The sequence below is a fragment of the Coregonus lavaretus genome (assembly GCF_964263955.1).
Source record: "Coregonus lavaretus genome assembly, chromosome: 8".
In the NCBI taxonomy this organism is placed as follows: domain Eukaryota; kingdom Metazoa; phylum Chordata; class Actinopteri; order Salmoniformes; family Salmonidae; genus Coregonus; species Coregonus lavaretus.
The window spans coordinates 33,023,835-33,048,865 of record NC_139995.1 but is presented as its reverse complement, the minus strand read 5'-3'; the positions used below and the strand labels follow the sequence as shown (position 1 = coordinate 33,048,865).

At 42.7% G+C, this 25,031-nt stretch overlaps 1 protein-coding gene across 2 annotated transcripts in view; it reads left to right on the top strand.

Annotated features, from left to right (window-relative positions):
- The window catches only part of LOC311134335 (SLIT-ROBO Rho GTPase-activating protein 3-like), a gene marked incomplete at both ends in the record, with an annotated part of 138,652 nt that overhangs the window by 77,940 nt on the left and 35,681 nt on the right, over nucleotides 1–25,031 (top strand). For both annotated transcript variants that reach the window (XM_084167983.1, XM_084167982.1), the window contains 3 exons: nucleotides 5,899–5,961; nucleotides 20,206–20,391; nucleotides 23,621–23,749. In XM_084167983.1, coding sequence (XP_084024109.1) covers nucleotides 5,899–5,961; nucleotides 20,206–20,391; nucleotides 23,621–23,749 — 378 coding nt within the window. The remainder of the gene's footprint in view (nucleotides 1–5,898; nucleotides 5,962–20,205; nucleotides 20,392–23,620; nucleotides 23,750–25,031) is intronic.

Below are 25,031 nucleotides of genomic sequence, written 5' to 3'. Positions count from 1 at the left end.
AAAAAATGTTTTTCACCTAGTCGGCTCAGGGATTCAAACCAGCAAACTTTCGGTTACTGGTCCATCATTCTTAACCGTTAGGCTACCCAGGGGTGTGGTATAGGTTATGGTATAGGCTGCTATACCACACCCCCTCGTGCATTATTGCTTAATTAAAGCACCCATGTCGAGCCATGGCTCAGTCGAGAACTGCAAGGTCTCAGTGGGGTGTACAGTTCAAAATCCAGTCAAGACAAATGGAACAAACAATAGAATCAGGCTGCACTGTGTTCTTCCCTCTTTTTTAGAGAGAAGAGAGCATTTCATGAATGTATTATTTGTAGGCCAGCACTATCTGACTTGTCACATCTATATTCTTACTGTGTGTTGCATCAGGATTGTCCACTCCCCGCTCTGCTCTGCTCTACATTCTCTCTCTCTGCAGTGTCTGACATTACAGCCACTCATGCATACAAATGCCATTCAACAGCTGCCAGGAGGCTTTCACATACAGTACCAGTCAAAAGTTTGGACACACCTACTAATTCCAGGGTTTTTCTTTATTTTTTAAATTATTTTCTACATTGTAGAAAAGTAGTGAAGACATCAAAACTATGAAATAACACATATAACACATAACCATAAAAGTGTTAAACAAATCAAAATATATGTTAAATTTGAGATTATTTAAATAGCCACCCTTTGCCTTGATGACAGCTTTGCACACTCTTGGCATTCTCTCAACCAGCCTCACCTGGAATGCTTTTCCAACAGTCTTGAAGGAGTTCTCACATATGCTGAGCACTTGTTGACTGCTTTTCCTTCACTCTGCGATCCGACTCATCCCAAACCATCTCAATTGGGTTGAGGTCGGGGGATTGTGGAGGCCATGTCATCTGATGCAGCACTCCATCACTCTCCTTCTTGGTAAAATAGCCCTTACACAGCCTGGAGGTGTGTTGGGTCATTGTCCTGTTGAAAAACAAATGATAGTCCCACTAAGCGCAAACCAGATGGGATGGCGTATCACTGCAGAATGCTGTATTAGCCATGCTGGTTAAGTGTGACTTTCAAAGTTCTTGAAATGTTCCGTATTGACTGACCTTCATGTCTTAAAGTAATGATGGACTGTTGTTTCTCTTTGCTTATTTGAGCTGTTGTTGCCATAATATGGACTTGGTCTTTTACCAAATAGGGCTATCTTCTGTATACCCCCCTACCTTGTCACAACACAACTGGTTGGCTCAAACGCATTAAGAAGGAAAGAAATTCCACAAATTAACTTTTAAGAAGGCACACCTGTTAATTGAAATGCATTCCAGGTGACTATCTCATGAAGCTGGTTGAGAGAATGCCAAGCGTGTGCAAAGCTGTCATCAAGGCAAAGGGTGGCTATTTGAATAATATAAAATATAAAATATATTTTGATTTGTTTTTGGTTACTACATGATTCCATATGTGTTGTTTCATAGTTTTGATGTCTTCACTACTTTTCTACAATATAGAAAATAAAAAAATGAAGAAAAACCCTTGAATGAGTAGGTGTGTTCAAACTTTTGACCGGTACTGTATTTCTTATCACATTCAGGGCAAGGCTCTTTCATATCTGATTTAACAGGACATGTTCCCTGTCCTCCCAGTTCTGATGATGACGGTAAAAGAAAATAACAATTTGGCTACATCTCTCTTTCTCTCTCTCTTTCTCTCCATCTTTTCTCAATATATTTTAAAGGGTTTAGTGGGACACAAGCATTGTCCAATCAAAGAAAGCTCCGAAAATTCCATCTCAGCTGGCCCCTCCTCCTGTTGCTATGAGCCCCTCCCTCCATGATTGATTCCATGTTCCAATTTTGACTCGTCATCAGCCTGCGTATGTTAGGGCTTGGTTGTTATGGATATGAATTCAACCTGTTCTGCGTAACCCATACAAAAATAGATGATGTGCGGTCAAGCATGAAAAGGGTGTATGTGTGCCTGCGTGCGAGCTTATGTGCATCTTTGTGTGTTTGTGTGTGTGTGTGTGTTTGTGTGTATGTGTATATGGTTGTGTGTGTATGTGTGTGTGTGATTCAGTGTGAGTGTATGAGGCTTGTGTGTGTTTAGCGATCAGCCCTGGTGCTTGGCTCTGTGCTGTAGAGTCAGTGTGTAGCAGTGCTGCTGACTCTATCGATCCCACAGTATTACCCTCCATTATGATTTATGTCCACAGAGGGCCACCATAGCAGGCAGAACCATAAATCCTAGCAGACATGGACATAAAGGGACCATATATCAGATTCAGTATACACAGAGCTAGGGCCTGGAACAGTAGGGACTCTTAGACAGTGGAGGCTTTGGGGACAATATGGAAGCGTGAAACGTCCTACATGTGTGTGTGGGTAGTAATGAAAGGTACTGTTAACCGTGAGAGTTTGAGAGAGTAATTACTCATGGTCTCTGCTCTAGAAAACTTTTCTGAGAAAAGGTTAGTCAGAGTCGTACTTCTGTGAAGTTAGTAAAGGTGTTATTTCCTTTGTGTGCCTACTTCGTTTTCTGTGAACACAGTAATGTGTTGTGTAGGTGGATTCACACGCCCCTGTAGTCTCAATCTAGGAACAGATTGCTTTCTGTGGCACGTACAGCCATGCTAGCAATTACTTTCTCTCACTGAGCTCCCACAATACCAGGTGTGTTCCCACTCTCATCATCAATAGCTAAGTTGTGTGGGATGGCTGTAAATGCTGCAGTGTGCCAGGAAAACATTCCCCACACCATTACACCACTGCCACCAGCCTGTAGCGTTGACACCAGGAAGGATGGGGTCATGGACTCATGCTGCTTACACTAAATCCTGACTCTGCCATCAGCATGACGCAACAGGAACTGGGATTCGTCGGACCAGGCAATGTTTTTCCACTCCTCAATTGTCCAGTGTTGGTGAGCGCGGGTCCACTGGAGCCGCTTATTCTTGTTTTTAGCTGACAGAAGTGGAACCCGGTGTGGTAGTCTGTGGCAGTAGCCCATCCGTGACAAGGACCGACAAGTTGTGCGTTCCGAGATGCCGTTCTGCACACCACTGTTGTACGGCGCCATTATTTTCTGTTTTTGGCCCGACTGTTAGCTTGCACGATTCTTGCCATTCTCCTTCGAACTTTCATCAACAAGCTGTTTTCACCCACTGCCGCTGACTGGATGTTTTTTGTTTGTCGCATCATTCTGAGATACTGGAACCGGCGTGCCTGGCACCGACGATCATACCACGCTCAAAGTCGCTTAGGTCTCTTGTTTTGCCCATTCTAACATTCAATCGAACAGTAACTGAATGCTTCGATGCCTGTCTGCCACGGCCATGTCACTCACTGTCTGTAGGAGCGAACCATTTTCGTGAACGGGTTGGTGTACCCAATAAACTGGCCACTGAGTGTATGTCCTTTGTAAAACACATTACTCAGAGTCCTGATCCATCTTGAAGGCTGTTAGGAGAACTCAATTTCACTGACAAGTCAAGCTTCCATCAGTTACAGCTTATTTCTCAAGGCTCCTTTTGAAAAACAACACTGTACATAACATGACAGAATGACAGTCTGGACATTGGTTGACAACAGGGAAAGATTAAACATCTGATTGTGCCTTTTCTAAGCTTTACTGATGTCATCTACTTGCATGGATAGATGGAAAGACATCAATGAACTGCATGATTGTATTTGACCACATCATATAGGCTATTACAGTGGGGGGGAAAGTATTTAGTCAGCCACCAATTGTGCAAGTTCTCCCACTTAAAAAGATGAGAGAGGCCTGTAATTTTCATCATAGGTACACGTCAACTATGACAGACAAAATACGAGAAAAAAAATCCAGAAAATCACATTGTAGGATTTTTAATGAATTTATTTGCAAATTATGGTGGAAAATAAGTATTTGCTCAATAACAAAAGTTTCTCAATACTTTATTATATACCCTTTGTTGGCAATGACACAGGTCAAATGTTTTCTGTAAGTCTTCACAAGGTTTTCACACACTGTTGCTGGTATTTTGGCCCATTCCTCCATGCAGATCTCCTCTAGAGCAGTGATGTTTTGGGGCTGTCGCTGGGCAACACTGACTTTCAACTCCCTCCAAAGATTTTCTATGGGGTTGAGATCTGGAGACTGGCTAGGCCACTCCAGGACCTTGAAATGCTTCTTACGAAGCCACTCCTTCGTTGCCCGGGCGGTGTGTTTGGGATCATTGTCATGCTGAAAGACCCAGCCACGTTTCATCTTCAATGCCCTTGCTGATGGAAGGAGGTTTTCACTCAAAATCTCACGATACATGGCCCCATTCATTCTTTCCTTTACACGGATCAGTCGTCCTGGTCCCTTTGCAGAAAAACAGCCCCAAAGCATGATGTTTCCACCCACATGCTTCACAGTAGGTATGGTGTTCTTTGGATGCAACTCAGCATTCTTTGTCCTCCAAACACGACGAGTTGAGTTTTTACCAAAAAGTTATATTTTGGTTTCATCTGACCATATGACATTCTCCCAATCCTCTTCTGGATCATCCAAATGCACTCTAGCAAACTTCAGACAGGCCTGAACATGTACTGGCTTAAGCAGGGGGACACGTCTAGCACTGCAGGATTTGAGTCCCTGGCGGCATAGTGTGTTACTGATGGTAGGCTTTGTTACTTTGGTCCCAGCTCTCTGCAGGTCATTCACTAGGTCCCACCGTGTGGTTCTGGGATTTTTGCTCACCGTTCTTGTGATCATTTTGACCCCACGGGGTGAGATCTTGCGTGGAGCCCCAGATCGAGGGAGATTATCAGTGGTCTTATATGTCTTCCATTTCCTAATAATTGCTCCCACAGTTGATTTCTTCAAACCAAGCTGCTTACCTATTGCAGATTCAGTCTTCCCAGCCTGGTGCAGGTCTACAATTTTGTTTCTGGTGTCCTTTGACAGCTCTTTGGTCTTGGCCATAGTGGAGTTTGGAGTGTGACTGTTTGAGGTTGTGGACAGGTGTCTTTTATACTGATAACAAGTTCAAACAGGTGCCATTAATACATGTAACGAGTGGAGGACAGAGGAGCCTCTTAAAGAAGAAGTTACAGGTCTGTGAGAGCCAGAAATCTTGCTTGTTTGTAGGTGACCAAATACTTATTTTCCACCATAATTTGCAAATAAATTCATAAAAAATCCTACAATGTGATTTTCTGGATTTCTTTTCTCAATTTGTCTGTCATAGTTGACGTGTACCTATGATGAAAATTACAGGCCTCTCTCATCTTTTTAAGTGGGAGAACTTGCACAATTGGTGGCTGACTAAATACTTTTTTCCCCCACTGTAAGTGGTAACACTATACCTGCTGATGTTGATGGTTCAGCCGTTGAGTGGGGGTGTTTTCCCATGCACTCAGTACAGATCAGAGGTGGCAGTTCATAAGGAGAGGGATGTGACATTTACCCATCAAGCATCACAACTGAACAGCAGCTTTAACAATCAACACCTAAACATCAGTAGCTAAACATAGCCCACATGTAATAATCACAAGAAGAGGCAGCGCGGGGTGGAACATGAAACCACACACACTCCAGCACTCTTCACACAGCGAGAGCGAGGCCAGAGGGGAAGTAGTTAATTCACTAGTCTAGTGGTTGATTGTGTTCCACTGGCTGGTCTGGCAGGAAGTCTCTCTTTTTCTGTCCATCCATCACATGTTTATACTCTATGCTCATTCTCAGGGTGTCTCTCTCTGTACTGTATGTACACCTTCTTAACCTGCTGTCAAGATTCAAATCGATCCAGTGTCGATCACCACCCACACACTGAAAAACATTTCCTGTCAGTTTCTTGGTACAGGATATTCATCACTATTTTTGCTATTTGTTAATACATGGCAGTGCATTGATTGATGTGCATTGGCCCTAACTGTTTTCCAACCCCTTGTTTTTCAGAGCAAGGACATTGGGATTCAGATGCACGAGGAGCTGGTTAAAGTGACAAACGAACTCTACACTGTGAGTACAACAAAACCAATCTCCCCCCCCCCCTGTCAGAATCAAATGGACTCTACACTGTGAGTACAACTAAATCAATCTCCTCCTCACGTCAGAATCAAACTAACTCTACACTGTGAGTACAACAAAACCCATCTTCTCCCCCCTGTCAGAATCCATCCCTCTCTCCTCTCGATGCATCCCTTCATCCAGACACAGCCAGTATCAGGGCCTCTACTGAGAGCCATGTGATGAGGCTAGCGTTCCTCTCTCGGTCTCAGTCTCTCTGTCTGTCTGTCTCTCTCTCTCCCTTTCTGTCTCTCTCATTCTCTCTCCATCTCTCTCTCTCACTCTCTCGCTCGCTCTCTCTGTCTCTTTCTGTCTCTCTCTGTCTCTCTCTCTCTCTCTCTCTCCGTCTCGCTCTCTTGCTCTCTCTCTCTCCATCTCTCTCTCTATCTCTCGCTTGCTCGCTCTCTCTGTCTCTCTCTCTCTCTCCAACTGCAGTGTTTAGCTCAGATGGAGAGGATGATAAGGAGGAGGAGGAGGAGGAGGGGGAGGAGGAGGAGGGGGAGGGGGGAGGAGGAGGGGGGGAGGAGGAGGCGGGGGAGGTGGAGGGGGATGAGGGGAGGGGGAGGGGAGGAGGGGGAAGGGGAGGGGGAGAGAGGAGGAGGAGGAGGAGGGGGAGGGTGATTGTTATAATGATGGAATGGAACATTGCATTTCTCTCCAAGTGGGCCAGTTGCAGGCTGCAGCTCAAATCACATCCACATTGCAGGCTGTTCTGATGCCAGTGGCTGGGCCCAAAGTAACAGGAATGCAAACTCTCTAACCACCATTTGCTCTACCATCGGGTCTACTGTATCTATGTGTCCGTCAGGGCTTCTCTCTGTGCCTTATTAACTCTTCTGTAAACTTTCCATTGTTACCAGGGAGAAATGAAGGGCACACTGTGTGACACTGTGCTTGTGCCCGCCTTTCGAGTTGTGAAGTTGATACTGAAGGAGACACTGTGCCCATGTCTGGAGAGGCTCCAGGCAGCTTCAGCAGTCCTCTAGCTACCCCCCAAGGACAGCAGACTGGATGAGTTATTAATCTGATGTCATGAGTGACAGGCTATCAAAGGACATGTCCACCACAACGCCGTGAAAAGGGGTTGTAGAGAGTTACAAATAGGTACCTAATTTTAAAGAGAAACAAAAAGATAATCAACAAAGATCAGGGCCAAAGGACCAAAGACAGACTTTCACCTGTAATGCACTATAGCCCTTACCCAGTAAAGTAAAATATACAATGAGTGTACAAAATATTAAGAACACCTTCCTAATATTGAGTCGCCCTCAGAACAGTCTCAATTCGTTGTGGCATGGCCTCTACAAGGTGTCGATTCTGGCCCATGTTGATGCCAATGCTTCCCAAAGTTGTGTCAAGTTGGCTGGATGTCCATTGGGTGGTGGACCATTCTTGATACACACGGGAAACTGTTGAGACCAACCGGTGTGGCTGGAACCTACTACCATACCCCGTTCAAAGGCACTTAAATATTTTGTCTTGCCTGTTCACCCTCTGAATAGCACACATACACAATCCACGTCTAAATTGTCTCAAGGCTTAAAAATCCTTCTTCCTCCCTTTCAACTACACTGATTGAAGTGGATTTAACTGGTGTCCAAGCCACTACCCTGTGTGGGGTACAGCTCAGGGGGGTTGCTCCAGCAGTGGTGTGCATTTCAAGGTCACAGCCAGAATTGTCCAAATGCATCAGAGAGCAGACAGAGGAACATATCATTATTCTCCTACTCCCCCTGCTCTTCAATAGCTAGGCCCAGCCCAGCCATGGCTTGGCTAAATATGTTGGCTGCTATCAGATAGAATAGCCATGATAATGTTTTATGATAATGGGGAGAGGCTCTCAAATTGTCCCTCTCGTCTTCGAGCCCCATTTGCCTCGTGGTGCCCAATCAAAAATCGAACTAATCAGAAACCTACAGCAGTTACTTTTTTCTGAAAGACTCTGATGGCGATGATAATGATGATTATGGTTTCCACTATTGATATAGTTATTCTCTGTATACAATTTCAGTTGGAAAGCACCGGGCGCCAAAAAAACAAGCGGAGCAATTTAGCTCCTAGAACATTTGACGCTTTTAGCTAATTGGTAATCAGATGACCGATCTTATGGACTGCAAGCAACAATGTATTTGTTGTTTATAAAGAATAATGCTAATCTTTGCTGTGAGACCAAGGAGTCCGCTTACACTGTACTTTGATTATAAAGGTTTATTTATATCACAAGATTTCAGCATAAGTTTACAGACGTATGCAGGCATCTGGAGAACAATGACTCAAAAATAATATGTTGTTCTATCCTCCTTTGTCTCAACCAAGTATTTATAATCTTTACCATGATATGGGTGTTTTCCCATACAGACCAATCCCATGACTCCACACAACAGACTTCCTCTGTTTTATGGGGTGCCCCTATAAAACTGCTCCCCAGATGCTTCCCTAAGCTGAATCAACATCCTCCAAGATACCATTTGAAAACGTTAGCAAAGTCATAAATTCCTCAGATACCACATATTCCCCCCTTCGAGACAAATTAAGTCTCAAAAACAAAAAGAATAGGATTATGACAAATAACAATTTATCGTATTGAGTATCTTTAACAATAAACCAAAAACACATTTTTCTATGGAGTCTAAATACATTTCTATGAAATATGAACAAATCTTTATGGAGTGTGAGAGCGAAAAACCTGTCTGGCAGCCTTCTTTCCAAATATCCATCAATCGATCAAGACAGTAAAATTCTCTCACGGCCCCTCTGCCCCAGGCAACCACCTAAGTACTCCAGATCAATTCATAAATCTTTATCAATGCATTTGAAACTATGATGCAATTTGAATACACATGAAAGCCTCAGCAAACAAAATACAATCAAAAATGTCCACATTCAGGCTGGTCAACCCATCGGACCCTCCTGTGGATTCTCTCTATCCCTGCCTAGACCCCTAAGCATCCACGAAATAAACAAAAACATCTGAGATCCCCACATGTACCCAATAACAGCAAATATCATTCTACAAAAATTAATACAGAAAGAATATGACACAAATTATGTATTACACATGCAAATATGTCTATATATCATTGCAGACACTGGAATGTAGTCCACTACACATCATCTCCTCAGCAGTGTCGACTTCCAATGCATCGTTGATGATGGAATCGGAACATTTCCACACCTTCCTTGTTCCACTTCCTCCAGTCCATTCATATTGTCCTTTCATATTGTCCATGTTTGAGTATTTGAATCCCCTCTACACATTCCCCCATATGCTTCTGGAAGAAAAGAAAAGACCAAACAGTATCTTTTGCAAAACAACACATTCAAATTTAAACATCAATATCAACTAAAAATATAAAAATGATATATAAAATGAATCACATACCATTTCCCCCCTTTGATTCATCACAAAATACTAAAATCACACTAATATTTAAAACATTTGAAAAATAATCGGATATTCAAAATGGATATCTATCCATCAATACTCCATCCAGTCCCACTTGTTCATCTTCATCTAGATCAGTAACAGTTAACAACGGCATCTGAGTGTTATCTCCAGGCATCACAACTCCAACCCATCTCAATATCATAGCCTTCGCAAAAGTCAATAACAATGTACAAAAGCAAAACATCACACACATCGCTCTCAGAGCTGCTACTAAAATCTGAACCATCACTGCTCCCACTGGGCCTAACTGATCTTGCAACCAAGCCTTCGCTGACCATCCAGCTCCTTCAGATCTACCAAACGCATCCCTTATATTCTTCAATTCATCTATAACACTAGTGATATTATCGGAACTATCTGGGATCAAAGTATAACAATCATCCCCCGTCAAATTCATAGCCAAACATAAGCCACCTTGTTTTGCTAAAATATAGTCAAGAGCCATGTCATGTTTCAACAGCATCAGTCTGTGACTTCTTTGAGTATTCGACAGAAGGTTAAACCTTCTTATCGTTTCATTTGCAAAACCCTGCAAAGTATAGGTAATATTATCAATGTGATCTGCCAAAAATGTTACACCATACCATGGAAAAAGTCCCAGTCCCCACTTCTCTCCTAGACTTATCCTCCAATGGTAGGCTTCCAGACTATGAAATTCCGCCATGTCCCTTTTCACCCTATTTCCAAACCTAGACTCAGATTTATCTGTGTCCGGTGCTTCCCCTCTTTTAATGGTAAAAACCTCATATGTAAGCTTCAACGTCGACATGTAACAACATCCTGTCCATCCATAGGGTAAGAATATATACGCTTTATCACCACAAACCCACCAAATATCTCTAAAATTCCCAATAGTCACATTACCAGGCAAAAGCTGATCTTTCACCATCAAAGTCCTGCTCTTCTTACTAACTGGAACATAAAAAGTTACATTATATTTATCATTACTAACCTTATGTTCATGCTTACCCAAAGTCATCATATAATCATCACAATCTGATATTCCCATAAACATACCCTTTCCAACATATGTTTTATTAGAACAAAAACAGCTTTTAGCCCTCATTGGTTTCACCTCCAATGCTTCAGGAATCGCTGTTAACTGATTTCCCTTCCCATCTAACAAATTCACATAGGGTAATTCATTTAACCAAGAACACTTAAACCTAGGCCTAAACAAATGTTTCGACAACGACATTATTGTATCTGTTAATGATTGTTGCTGATACAACAGCCATGATAAAGCATAAGATTGACACGTACTTGATAGAGGTTTAGCTATCGTCTCTAAGATAGACCCCCATGTGCCTGGTGCTGGAATTCTCAACAGACATGGACCCTCAAGATTCCTCACTGATCTTACAGAATGAATTAACTGCTGGAACCAAAGATTCCTACCTGCCCATCCATCCTTAATTTGCAAAACAGAAGAATCAAATCCATATGCCTTCCATTTAGTTTCTCTCTTCCCTAACGAGCGGTATTGATCAGATATATCTTATTGTCTTCCATTAAAATCAAAGAACTCATCCTGTACCTCCATGATAGTATTCTGCACTATTTCAGATGAATCTACATCATTCTCTACTACCATCTGCTCTCCTATCTCAACACTATCCTTACTACCATTGACAGCACTCTCCATCCGTATCATAAACTCCTGAGTCACTCTTGCTACATCCTTTAGTTTCAGAAAAGTTGTTGTTGGTGTCTGTGTCATATTTCCTAAATTTGTTATTGCCGTCGTACCATTAATCTCTTTCAAAGTTGCTATTAAAATAGTTGCTTTAGTTGATGTATTAATACTCTTAACTATTTCCAGTAGGAAAGTTACAGATATCCTCTGTGTATTATTTACTGTTGGAGTGGCTACTGTAATATACTTCTCCTGAACTCCTTTGGTGACTGTGGAAGCTTCAACAGACTTCATATCTTCCATCATAAGCGTCACCTTACGAGTTACATAGCCTTTTAACCAATAATTCTTAGCCGGAACAAACTTTAATGCTTGCACTAAATAAGTACACATATATTCTCCCTGATCTTTCCATGTAACATTACGCAAAATAAGTGAGCAATCACTCATAACCCTCTTCCACTTCATATCGTTGTACAAAATATACTTCCTTTGACTAGGGGGCACAGCTTCTACTTCTGGTCCTGATAACAACACTTCTTCTCCATAATTATCTCTCCATGTGGGAGGAACGTCACCACCCCACTCCATCTCTCACATCTACAAGGAAGATGAGCTGTACCACCAATCCTAACCCTAATGACAGTCTTTTCCTCTAAAATTGGTGCTGGAGCGATTGGCTCCCTTGTAATCAAATGTGATACATTTATAGCTTTAATAACTGTCAATGTTGAAAGAGTTGAATTGCTTCTCACTGTTGTTATAATAGGCTGAAGTGTTGATGTCATTGTTGTTGATTCATCCATTCTCCCTAAAGCTTTGAACTCTTTACTTGTATTTCCATCTATCACCACTAGTGTCACTACATCAACTCTCAGTCCCAACTCTAATCCCTCACTTTCAAACTGTTGATTATAAAAAATACATTTATAATCACCTTGATCTTCCTGCTGGGAATTGTAAATATAGATACGGCAATCACCCTCAATCTTCATTCTTCTCTTATCATTCAGCAACGCATACTTTCTCAATGCAACTGCTCCTAACAGATCTAAACTCCTGCCATATCTATCTTCCCACTGAACTCTAAATTTCCCTTCACCACTGTTCTCTCTCGTGCACTTACATGGGAGCTGAGCTGACTGTCCCAGAGTTACTTCAACCCTATTTTTCGTAACTTTTTAATCTGACTTTTCTCTTCATTTTTTCAAAAACCATTTCACTGATTTATCCACAAATTCCTTTCCCACTAATTTTAGGATATGTGATCGGGTAATCCCCACCTGCTTATGACTTCTTTACACACAGACTTGGCAAACGACTGAGCATCTTTTAGCTTAGTTTGACATCTTATGCACCTCTTGGTGTAGGAATGTAACCAAGAATAACAGTTACCCCCTGTAAACATTATTTTTCAGACAGATTTTCCTCCTGCCTATGATATAGTCAATCTTTTCAAGCCAATATGGTTCCCAAAAACCCTACTCCTTTGTAATCTTTCTCCTAACCTTAGCCTTCTTTAAAGAATCTTCACTGAGATTTCTAATCCAGAATACTAAAGACAAATCCATCTCTGTCATCATCAACAATTGGTAAACCTTTTCCTTTGGCACTTCTACCAGACAGCCGTCTGGTGTACATCTTATTGTACAGTTCAACTTACACAATGCATCTCTTCCCAACAATGCAATAGGTGTATGTTCTGATACCAGTATGGGTATTGTAATTTTTTAGATTTTTATAGCAGAGCTCAATTGGTTCCGTAAGAGGAATCAGCTGTTTTACTCCCTCGAATCCGATTGTCCTAATGAGTTGATTGGACATAGGGAGATGTGTAACCTCTTCAGGCTGAACACAGATAAAAGCCTTTCCGCTATCCATCATCACTTCCCATAGTCCGTTGTTTATTTTCACTTCAATTGTTGGATCTTTTTCCGGTCCTGATGCTACCAGCTAGCTGACACCCCCCTTTCGGATCTTCTGGGCACCCCTAGAATCCTTGCTCCGGGCCCCTATAGGGGTTCACCTGTCCTCCAGATGATCTTCACTTGCTCCTGTATCTTCCTCTGAAATTCTTTCTAGTGTTTCCTTCTGGCCCATTACACTCACAGCAAAGTCACCAACCTGTCCACAATTATAACACACTTCTTAAGATTGCTGAAAGTATGGCTTAAATCTTCCTCCTCTTCCTCTCCAATTCTGTGTCTGTCCAGAAACTGGCTGTGGATATGAAACAACTGGTACCACTATTGGTGGCTGGTACAATTGCGGTTGGAACTGGTCCGGTTGAAGCTGTGGCAGTGATTGTTGATTTGGTGCACACTGATTCTTCATAACCAAAGCTTTTCTTCTCCTTCTTATTCTCCACCAGTTGTATTTGATTGAGTTTTCTGAGAGTTTCTTGGTCCTGTTATTTCTGGTTGTGTTCCTTTTTCCTGTACAGATCCACTTGATGGGCTATATGATCTGTATAGACGCCTTTTGTCATGCTTCCAAGTCCAACCACCTCTGCCAGTTTGCTCCTTACTGGTGAGGGCAGTCCCATCTGCAGTTTAGCTCTCAAAATTGACTGCTCAATTTGACTCACATCTGGATCATTTCCGGTAATATTTCTCCACACTTGATGGACTCTTGACACATAGGCTCTCGGATTTTCTTGTTGTCCTAGTGGATCAATCAGAATGTTGTCAGGATGCACATTTGTTGGAAACATATCTTTCAGTGCTCTCCACAGCCGATTCCTACTTGCAGCCAACAATTCAGGATCATTCACTGCAGTCCCCACATATCTATTGAGTCCAGCTCTCTGAAATATTTCTTCCATATCTGGAATCCCAAGGAGATTAGCCAAAAGTATCTTAATGTCTCCTATGGCTGACTGTGTTCCCACCATAATTTCTTCCAATTTTGAAATCCAAGGATAGGCTCCATCTTGAAGAGTAGGCAGCTTCTCAAGTATATCTGACATATCGGTATTTTGAAAAGGCTTATATTCTAGGTTTTGTCCTTGAATGATCACTGGCATCATCTTCTTACTGGTGCCCTCTTTCCTTGGCCTCAATGTATACTTTTTCTCCAATTCTTGGGGTCCTTTTCTCAGCAGTTTTTTCTTCTGTATCTTCAGCTTCTTGAGTTGTTGTTCCAGTTCTCTTACTTCTTCTAAATTATTCACTTTATCCAGGCATGATACGCATCGGTCTATATCTCTTTCTATTTCTTCTGTGCTAGTCATTGTAGGATAAAATCCTCTTGAATATGAAGCATCTTTAATCTCCAAATCTTTATCGCTGTCTTCATCTTCGCTTTCATCAGAACTGGAATATCTTGTATTCTTCTTCTTCAAACATCCATCACCCCTTCTTTCCGCTCTGGCCAACCTCCGTCTGATCACAGGGTCATATCCACCCATGATCTCTTCTGAATCACTCTGATCATCATCATCAAGTTCCATCCTCCTGAACCTCACTCCACCCTTAGTTTCCAGACATCTCGTTTTTTTCTTACTTTTGGAGTTTGGATTCATTTTTATGGTTGTTTCTGCTTGTCCTCTCTCTATTATTCGTTCATCTTCATCTCTGATGCAATAATCACCCTCCTGAATGATCACTGGAAGCTGAGGATAGACGTCCTTAAACTCTACTTCTTTCTCATAAGGTGGGGGTCTTTTTGCTGAATCCGTATGTGAGAAAGGTGTACTGACTTCTGTCATTAGTTTTTCTGTCACCTTCACTGCTTTTACAATTTTCTCTATATCTTTGTTTCTTTTATCGTTGGTATCTTTCATCAGTTTTTGTCCTTCATTTTCAAACAGCTTAAGAACACCCAGCTCTCTTTGTCTCTTTTCTTTACGTTGTTCCCTTTTTCCCCCTTTCTTTTGATCTGCCTTATGAATTGACAGAAGCACTTTCATTATGTTGATGACGTCAGGGTTAAGAGTCCCTTCCACTGGCCATGGTTGTTCAATGTCAGGCCAACGTTTATTCCATTTTCCAGATAACCTTGCAATACCATTAACTAGAGGATTACTATTTTGTACTACATCAACAGGAGTAATTACTTTCATAGTTTTTATGTCCTTTTTCCCCATTGTAACAACTCTTTTATATTCCTTTATTGTGAATTATTTTATTATTTTAGACTATATAGCTTATGGGTCCCTCCCTTTTTAATTTTTTAATTTTTATTTTATTTTTTTATTTAATTAAACAAGTAATTAATCAATCAATCAATATATCTATAAAACTTTTTTTCTTCTTTTTTTTTTCTTCTCAAATTTATTTATTTTACCAATTTATTAATTAGTGGCAATCTTATCACATCCGATCAGGAAAAGTAAAGGAAAGTAGTCAACTTCAGAGCAATCCAAAAAAGAAAGACCTATAATCCAGCAACACTACAGTACTCACAAACCAATTGCTTAATAAGCACCCAATGACCTTAATTTTACAGAATAATGTCAGTACTCGATTCCCAACACAACTCTAATCAAACCAACTTATTCACAAAAACTCCAATATGCAATTACATCAATTGATCAGTCTGTTGCCAAGTCCCTGTCAAATTGTCACAACATCAAATATGCTAGGCACACAAAATATCCTGTATGGGAAGGTAAGTTTTGTAAATAGAACAGTACTGGCCTTAGTTTGACTTGATCCTGTTGCAGCACACCCTGTCGCAGCACACCCTGTCGCGTGATGTACACGTCAGCACTTTCTCTCTCTCTCTGTCTCCTCCTTCCTCTCTCATATGACAGAAGAACAAAGAAACAGACAATAATTTAGTAGTTTTTGCACTCACTGGGTTATTACAACCATTCAATACCCCTCTAGTCACATTCGCTCTAAGAAATAAGCAAACAACTTAACTCAAGAATAGTATAAATAGCTCAATAACATTTTATTTTATTTATTTTTAATCCGTCAACATAGTTTATCAATTCGATAGGTCTCAAGAAAACAGTTTCATCGCTAAACAACAGCCGATTTAACAACCAGAATACACTATTAGTGTCTAAATCTTCTCTCTCTTTGTCTGCTCTGAGTCTGCGTCTCCCAGCAGCTCAGTGCAGACAGGGGAGTGGCATATTTGCCCTACGTAACTCTAAGGTCATAAAATCACGCGCATGCGTAGTTCATACACCAATACGATTTCAGAGTGGATGGAGCTCCCTCCCAGCTAAACAACAGAAAGTAGACACGCCAACTTTACCTCCGTTCTTCATGAGGCAAACAGTAACATTTAACAGAGCTCACAAACCACATAAGACATTGAACACAAATCCTACTTTGAAGTGTCTTAACTTCCCTTTATCCTAATCTGCAGATTTATAGTTATTTTCTTATCCATTACAAAACATCTCTATACACTATTAAAAACTCCTCCCTGTAGGCTCATGATATTCTAATAGTTAGTAAACGTTCTCTTTTTATAGAGAGTCATGACATTTTTAACCTTAACGTCCTTCCAGGGGGCTCACATATAGTTAACAACCACCAACGTTCTCACCCACGGAGACTCACAAGATCTCCAACACAAATTCCATCCCAACATGAGTTGACACACAGCTCAGACACGTCTCCACTCCACCATTTTTCTCTCTCCCATACACACATACATACACAGTTTAAGAGGCTCGTCCCATTCCTATGGACCTCTAAGGCAGTATGCTACCTACATTGCGCCGTATAATTCCATTGTTCCTAAATTTCTGCTACCACGAGGTCGCGGACATGTCGATGAGCGGTCACATCAATCATATAATTAGTCAACCACATGTTGAGAGGTAACTTGCAACCGAATATATATACCACAACCTCAAGCCCCCGGGACTCACCTAAATACACCTAACGTGTTTTTAGGATTTTCGGCCCATCCTAATGATCGCCTCGTTAGAGGGCTTCCATAGATTCGCAATGGTCTAATTTGTATACATTTACCCTGGCCTTATTCCTTCATTATATTATTCAATAGTTATAGACACTCCCCCCCTGTTTGCGTTGTTACCAGCGCAAGCAAATTTAGAATTTTTAGAACGGACTCCTATCCCACAGCAAATAACAGCAAAATCTGCACACATAAGTATTTTAAACTGTACATTTCTCCAGCGCACACACCCATAAGCAAGCGAACCAACCAGCGCACAAAATTGTGAGAAATCTCACCTTATGAGCCGGCGTCTTGGGCGGGAGTCACTTCGCCGCACATGAATGGAACACTGGAGAGACGCATCACGTCCCAAACGTTCCTCGCCGCCATTTCTGTTGTTTATAAAGAATAATGCTAATCTTTGCTGTGAGACCAAGGAGTCCGCTTACATTGTACTTTGATTATAAAGGTTTATTTATATCACAAGATTTCAGCATAAGTTTACAGACGTCTCCAGGCATCTGGAGAACAATGACTCAAAAATAATATGTTGTTCTATCCTCCTTTGTCTCAACCAAGTATTTATAATCTTTACCATGATATGGGTGTTTTCCCATACAGACCAATCCCATGACTCCACACAACAGACTTCCTCTGTTTTATGGGGTGCCCCTATAAAACTGCTCCCCAGATGCTTCCCTAAGCTGAATCAACATCCTCCAAGATACCATTTGAAAACGTTAGCAAAGTCATAAATTCCTCAGATACCACATATTTAGTCAGAAGTAGAATTGCAGAATGCCTTGTGAATGCCTTTCACATGCACTAACACAGAGGGGTGTGATTTAAGGCTTAAGCTATTGTTCAAACATTGTTTAAAGTATCTGCTGCTGCTGCTGCTGCTGCTGAGACAGATATTGATTTGAGGGCGTGAGGCTTGATGCTCGTGGCTTGAATTACATATAGTGAATCTGAAATGAGAAATGAGAGCAAAGAGCTTCAATCTCTTTAGTGGATCACAGAGTCAATTACTCACCTGGCTGCGCTGATCCAGACAGTACAGGAACCAAAAATCCTGCTGCAGTTCACTTGGTTCATTTGTTATTCAACTAGAGGCTGTTTGTCTAATGAATGCAGCACCACACCACCCTGGTAGTAAATTTGTTTCAACAAATTAAGAAAATGATGGAGATGATGTGCTCTCTCAGTCTCCACCCTGGGTCTGAGATGAGCATAACAGTCTGATACAGACCGTCTCAGTGCCACAACAGGCCCAGTTTCTCCATCTCTCTCCAGTTTCATTCCGGGGTGCTCCTCTGACTGTCATGGTAATTGTTAGTCATAATGGACATGTTTATTGTGACAGGTCTCCTCACACAACACATTCATATTTTCCAATTGAAAAACTACGGGAAAACTATTTGGCTTTAATTCACAGGCTCATAGAACACAGAATAAAATATGAAAGTGGCACATTTGCGGAAACATGTTAGGTTGGGTAAGGTCTCTTTAATGCTGCAGCCACAGTTCACTTTAAGTGGAAATTGCAATTCCAGGCAATTCAGAAAGTAAACCAAATTCCAATTCTAAAAGTAAGACCCACTGTTCTGTTCTGTCTGTCTGTCTGTCTGTCTGTCTGTCTGTCTGTCTGAGGGTTAGACCCACTATTCTGTTCTGTCTGTGCTGTGCTATCTGTCTGTCATGTTAGGTTGGGTGAGGTCTCAGCATTAACATTTCAATGCTGCAGCCACGGCTCACTTTAAGTGGAAATCACGTCTGTCTGTATATCCACAATGGAATATGTTCCTGGTAGCTTTCATCGGTGCAAAAACAGAGAGCGTGTTCTTAAGTAAAATTGCCTTAGGGCATTGTCTGAGTGGAGACATACAGTAACCACACACATACACACACCTCCTGGAAGGTAAACCCTGCCTCACCTCAATGTTCCTGCAAATGACTTTGTCTTTAGCTGCAGGTCTTTTAGTTGCTGCTCAAAGTTGACTGGAAACCCTATTTTATTTTCACGTTGTTGGAGAAATTGGTTGCCAACCTAGGGATGCACACTGCTAGCCTAGTTTCTCGAAATACTGGAGTGACTTGTTTCTACATTGAGCTCTGTCATATACCAGAGTAGATTAGAGTTTGTTTTTGCTTTGTGTTTTTTCTTTGAAGTGTTTGTCTTTCAAATGTTTGTCTTTTTTTTTTACACTCCTTGTGCAGTGGAGCTCTGTTGAACAAAGCATTGACTAGATGACGAAAATATGCTGTTCTTCTGACTAAGAAACCTTACTATCATACAGTAGCAGTCAGCTGGAAATAGTAGAGATTCTGTCTGTGTGTGAGTTGACATAACCCAAACTAACCCATTAACCCTGTGATGGTCTCATAAGTGTCTAGTACTCTTTCCAGATTAAAGGGAGCCATACCATCCGGTCACATGATGCTACACAAAGTGAGCATTAACTACTGGAAGAGAACAACCTAGCGTTAATGTCAGGCTCTCAGTCAGTCTAACATCCTGGGGTGTATCTAGTTATAGTACTGGGTCTCCCTCACTGTCGAGTAACACGCACAGGAGGCATTTTAAGATGTTGCGCACATCAGGGCTCTACTTTACAAGGATGCAGAATGGGCCACCAAGACCTCCTGAGGCCCCACCACAGAACAATGGGTCTAACCCTCACAGACAGACAGCACAGAACAGCGGGTTAGACCCACTGTGCTGTGCTGTCTGTCTGTGTCTGTCTGAGGGTTAGACCCGCTGTGCTGTCTGTCTGTCGGTCTGTCTGATGGTTAGACCCGCTGTGCTGTCTGTCTGTCTGTCTGTCTGTCTGTCTGTCTGTCTGATGGTTAGACACTGTTCTGTGCTGTCTGTCTGTCTGTCTGCCAGTCATGCTCTATTGAAAACATTATCTGACTGGCATCTGCTCGCTATATGGGGGACACGAACACTGAAGTAGAAACAAACACCCTGCAGTGTGTGTAATTTGTGTGTGTCTGTGTGTGTGCACGTACATGTGTATGCGTGTGTGTACGCTCACTGAGCTTAGGCCAACAAAGGGGCAAATAACAGCTTCCACATGTCAAAGTTGAAGGGACTATATCATGCAGCTTGTTGTTAGTATGTAGATTAAAATTAAACATTTGAAACTAGGTGTCACCTCAGGTCACCCATTTGTTCACTCTATGTCCAGTTTTTGTTACACCCTCCTCATCCTCCCGTGTCCTGCTCCTGCTCCTCCAGGTGATGAAGACCTACCACATGTACCACACAGAGAGCATCAGCGCTGAGAGCAAGCTGAAGGACGCTGAGAAGCAGGAGGAGAAGCAGTTCAGTAAGTCTGGTGACCTCAACGTACACCTGCTGCGCCACGAGGACCGGCCCCAGAGACGCAGCTCTGTCAGGAAGATCGAGAAGATGAAGGAGAAGGTGAGGGTGACACCAAGGCTTGATGACCGTAAGAGCTGTTGGCTGGGACTGCTGCTAGTTCTGTATGTTTTCAGCCTAGTCACTTCCGTAAGTGGTATTTTGTGCGGCGGGTTGAATCATGGTGGGCCCATTTTGGGCCAGAGAGACCCTCTTAGTAGTACGTGAATGAGAAGATAGTAAGGCTGTGTGAGAGTGGGTGCAGGTCCATTGTGTAAGCTCACCACTCTGAGACGGAGCCGACCGACCAGAGCATGGGTCCACAGCTAGACACATACACATACATGCACTCTGACAGCTGCATCGTTGGGAAGGGCTCATAAGCAAGCATTTCACGGTAAAGCCTACAGCCGTTGTATTCGACGCATGTGACAAATACAATTTGATTTGATTTTCAGGGGGAATTTCTTCATGCAAATGCATCTCCATTATCAGTGCAGCTCAGGGAATCAAAAGGCTGTCAGGCCGACAGCTTTCCTCCCTCCTCAGGCTGCCATCTCTACAGAGATGCTGCCAGGAGAACCATACCAACCACACTCACTATTTCTAACTTGCTGTAACTATGAACGTTATTTCTCTTCGCGCTGCCTAGTAACTTAATTTTGCAGGCTACAGTGGCAGTCTCATTCAGAATCCTCCTAGCTACCTCCAAACAAAGTTGAAGAGGGAGAGGAGACAATCAAGCCATAATCCCCTTTTCTCCGATGCATGATAATGGACATGTGCAATTTGAGTTAGTGAATCATGTACAGTGGGGAGAACAAGTATTTGATACACTGCCGATTTTGCAGGTTTTCCTACTTACAAAGAATGTAGAGGTCTGTAATTTTTATCATAGGTACACTTCAACTGTGAGAGACAGAATCTAAAACAAAAATCCAGAAAATCACATTGTATGATTTTTAAGTAATTAAATTGCATTTTATTGCATGACATAAGTATTTGATACATCAGAAAAGCAGAACTTCATTTTTGGTACAGAAACCATTGTTTGCAATAACAGAGATCATACGTTTCCTGTAGGTCTTGACCAGGTTTGCACACACTGCAGCAGGGATTTTGGCCCACTCCTCCATACAGACCTTATCCAGATCCTTCAGGTTTTGGGGCTGTCGCTGGGCAATATGGACTTTCAGCTCCCTCCAAAGATGTTCTATTGGGTTCAGGTCTGGAGACTGGCTAGGCCACTCCAGGACCTTGAGATGCTTCTTACGGAGCCACTCCTTAGTTGCCCTGGCTGTGTGTTTCGGGTCGTTGTCATGCTGGAAGACCCAGCCACGACCCATCTTCAATGCTCTTACTGAGGGAAGGAGGTTGTTGGCCAAGATCTCGCAATACATGGCCCCATCCATCCTCCCCTCAATACGATGCAGTCGTCCTGTCCCCTTTGCAGAAAAGCATCCCCAAAGAATGATGTTTCCACCTCCATGCTTCACGGTTGGGATGGTGTTCTTGGGGTTGTACTCATCCTTCTTCTTCCTCCAAACACGGCGAGTGGAGTTTAGACCAAAAAGCTCTATTTTTGTCTCATCAGACCACATGATCTTCTCCCATTCCTCCTCTGGATCATCCAGATGGTCATTGGCAAACTTCAGACGGGCCTGGACATGCGCTGGCTTGAGCAGGGGGACCTTGCGTGCGCTGCAGGATTTTAATCCATGACGGCGTAGTGTGTTACTAATGGTTTTCTTTGAGACTGTGGTCCCAGCTCTCTTCAGGTCATTGACCAGGTCCTGCCGTGTAGTTCTGGGCTGATCTCTCACCTTCCTCATGATCATTGATGCCCCACGAGGTGAGATCTTGCATGGAGCCCCAGACCGAGGGTGACTGACCGTCATCTTGAACTTCTTCCATTTTCTAATAATTGCGCCAACAGTTGTTGCCTTCTCACCAAGCTGCTTGCCTATTGTCCTGTAGCCCATCCCAGCCTTGTGCAGGTCTACAATTTTATCCCTGATGTCCTTACACAGCTCTCTGGTCTTGGCCATCGTGGAGAGGTTGGAGTCTGTTTGATTGAGTGTGTGGACAGGTGTCTTTTATACAGGTAACGAGTTCAAACAGGTGCAGTTAATACAGGTAATGAGTGGAGAACAGGAGGGCTTCTTAAAGAAAAACTAACAGGTCTGTGAGAGCCGGAATTCTTACTGGTTGGTAGGTGATCAAATACTTATGTCATGCAATAAAATGCAAATTAATTACTTAAAAATCATACAATGTGATTTTCTGGATTTTTGTTTTAGATTCCGTCTCTCACAGTTGAAGTGTACCTATGATAAAAATTACAGACCTCTACATGCTTTGTAAGTAGGAAAACCTGCAAAATCGGCAGTGTATCAAATACTTGTTCTCCCCACTGTATATTTGAAGTACATGCTATCCAGTATTATCCATCTGGAAGAGGATAAGGAGTGGTTTCAAACACACACACGCAGACACACGTCAATGTTTGGCTGTTAAATTGTCTCTCTCTTTAGTCCTGCTTTGTGAGCCAAGTTTCAATGATTCTGTGCCACTGCTTTCCATTTAAGTCAATTGATTTTGTCAATACCATTATGTATCGGTCTACTAACATCCATTAGTGATGCTATGTGAACAGCAGACGACTACTTATTCAGTTTTATGAATCATTGAATATTTCCCAGCTGGATGCCTTAAGCAGATGCAACATGTCCAGTTAACCATAACAACAAAGACGGTGCACCATCTAGAGCTTTGTGTTATTTGCACTGTGAATCTACTGCGCAATGAGAAATATACACATTCTCGTAGATTACTTCTCATTGACACATTATAAACATGACTTGTTTTATGTGTGAGCACAATTGGAGAACACTAGAGTGAATGTTTGTGTGAGTTTGTTTTTGTTTGCAAGCAAACTGAACCGAAACAGTATTTTATGGCTGTTTCATTGTTCACATATGGGCTGTGCAGATTGTTGTGCCAAGTGTTAGCAGAAAGACAGAATGGCTGTGAGGGTGGGACTGTGAAGGACCAGCCTGGGTAGACCACTTATGATGCTGTTATTGTCTACAGGAAGCTTCTTAAAGAACCTCTCTTACAGTGGACCCCTCTGACCTCTTTCCTGACAACACTATGCCAGGCCATAAGGCTGCACAGCAATCCTCCTATGTTATTGTGCAAATACCATTTAGCCCACTCAATGTTGCTTAATTTCATGGACTCTATTTGAGCCCCTCTTTGTCTGCTCTCCATTTCTCTCTCCTTCCCCCAGAGACAAGCCAAGTACTCCGAAAACAAGCTGAAGTGCACTAAAGCCCGCAATGACTATTTGTTGAACCTGGCAGCAACGAATGCCGTTGTGGCGAAATACTACATCCACGATGTCTCTGATATGATTGATGTAAGTATGCGATAGGCACACAGGTTGGTTTGTGTCTCTCAGCTGGGATTGTCTAATGTTGGTCTAACGTTGCTACACTAGATATTCTCACCATCTGTTTCACGGTTCTCAGCCCATTTGCTGTATTGGTACAAGCTGCTCTGTTGGTTTGACTGAAAGTGTTTACCTCCATTTTGTGTCTCTTAATCTCAAACACAACAGTTTTGTTCTAAGCCACCCAGTAGTACTGTTGTTATATGCCTAACTGAATGGCTTTGCCAGGTATACATTACACTCCTACTGTATGTTACCACCCAAAAGGCATTGTTATGATTCTTCTGGAATATAAATGATGACTTCCTGTCAAGGGAATGGTTCAGTGTTGACAGTCAGAATGCCTTCCTCCTGGTCTTCTCTTCCCTCTCTTACCCCTGTTCTCCTCTCCTCCCTCTGTCATGCTCTCATCTATCTGGGAGGGCTAAGGCCCCTTTGGAAGCTGTGCTGAGAGACGTGGAGCGGAGCGTGGCCCTGTCACTGTCACACACCACACTCTCCCAGGGAGCCAAGCAAAACACACTGATGGTGAAACATGACCCTGGGTGACACAGACACACACACGCATGCACACACACACAGGCTCTGTGTATGCAGGCAGCAGTGTGACCAGTGTGGTTGGCAGGGATCTTTCAGCCCCAGGTTACCTGGTGGTTGTGGCAGGGATCATTCAGCCCCAGGTTACCTGGTGGTTGTGGCAGGGATCATTCAGCCCCAGGTTACCTGGTGGTTGTGGCAGGGATCATTCAGCCTCAGGTTACCAGGTGGTTGTGGCAGGGATCATTCAGCCTCAGGTTACCTGGTGGTTGTGGCAGGGATCATTCAGCCTCAGGTTACCTGCTGGTTGTGGCAGGGATCATTCAGCCCCAGGTTACCTGGTGGTTGTGGCAGGGATCTTTCAGCCCCAGGTTACCTGGTGGTTGTGGCAGGGATCATTCAGCCTCAGGTTACCTGGTGGTTATGGCAGGGATCATTCAGCCCCAGGTTACCTGGTGGTTGTGGCAGGGATCTTTCAGCCTCAGGTTACCTGGTGGTTGTGGCAGGGATCATTCAGCCCCAGGTTACCTGGTGGTTGTGGCAGGGATCATTCAGCCTCATGTTACCTGGTGGTTGTGGCAGGGATCATTCAGCCCCAGGTTACCTGGTGGATCTACCCCCAGATGTCCTCCCCCACCTCCCTGCCGGTCTACTGCTATGTGGTTACTGTGGTATTGCCCCAGGCCTGCCTGGCCTTTCCTGATACTCCGAA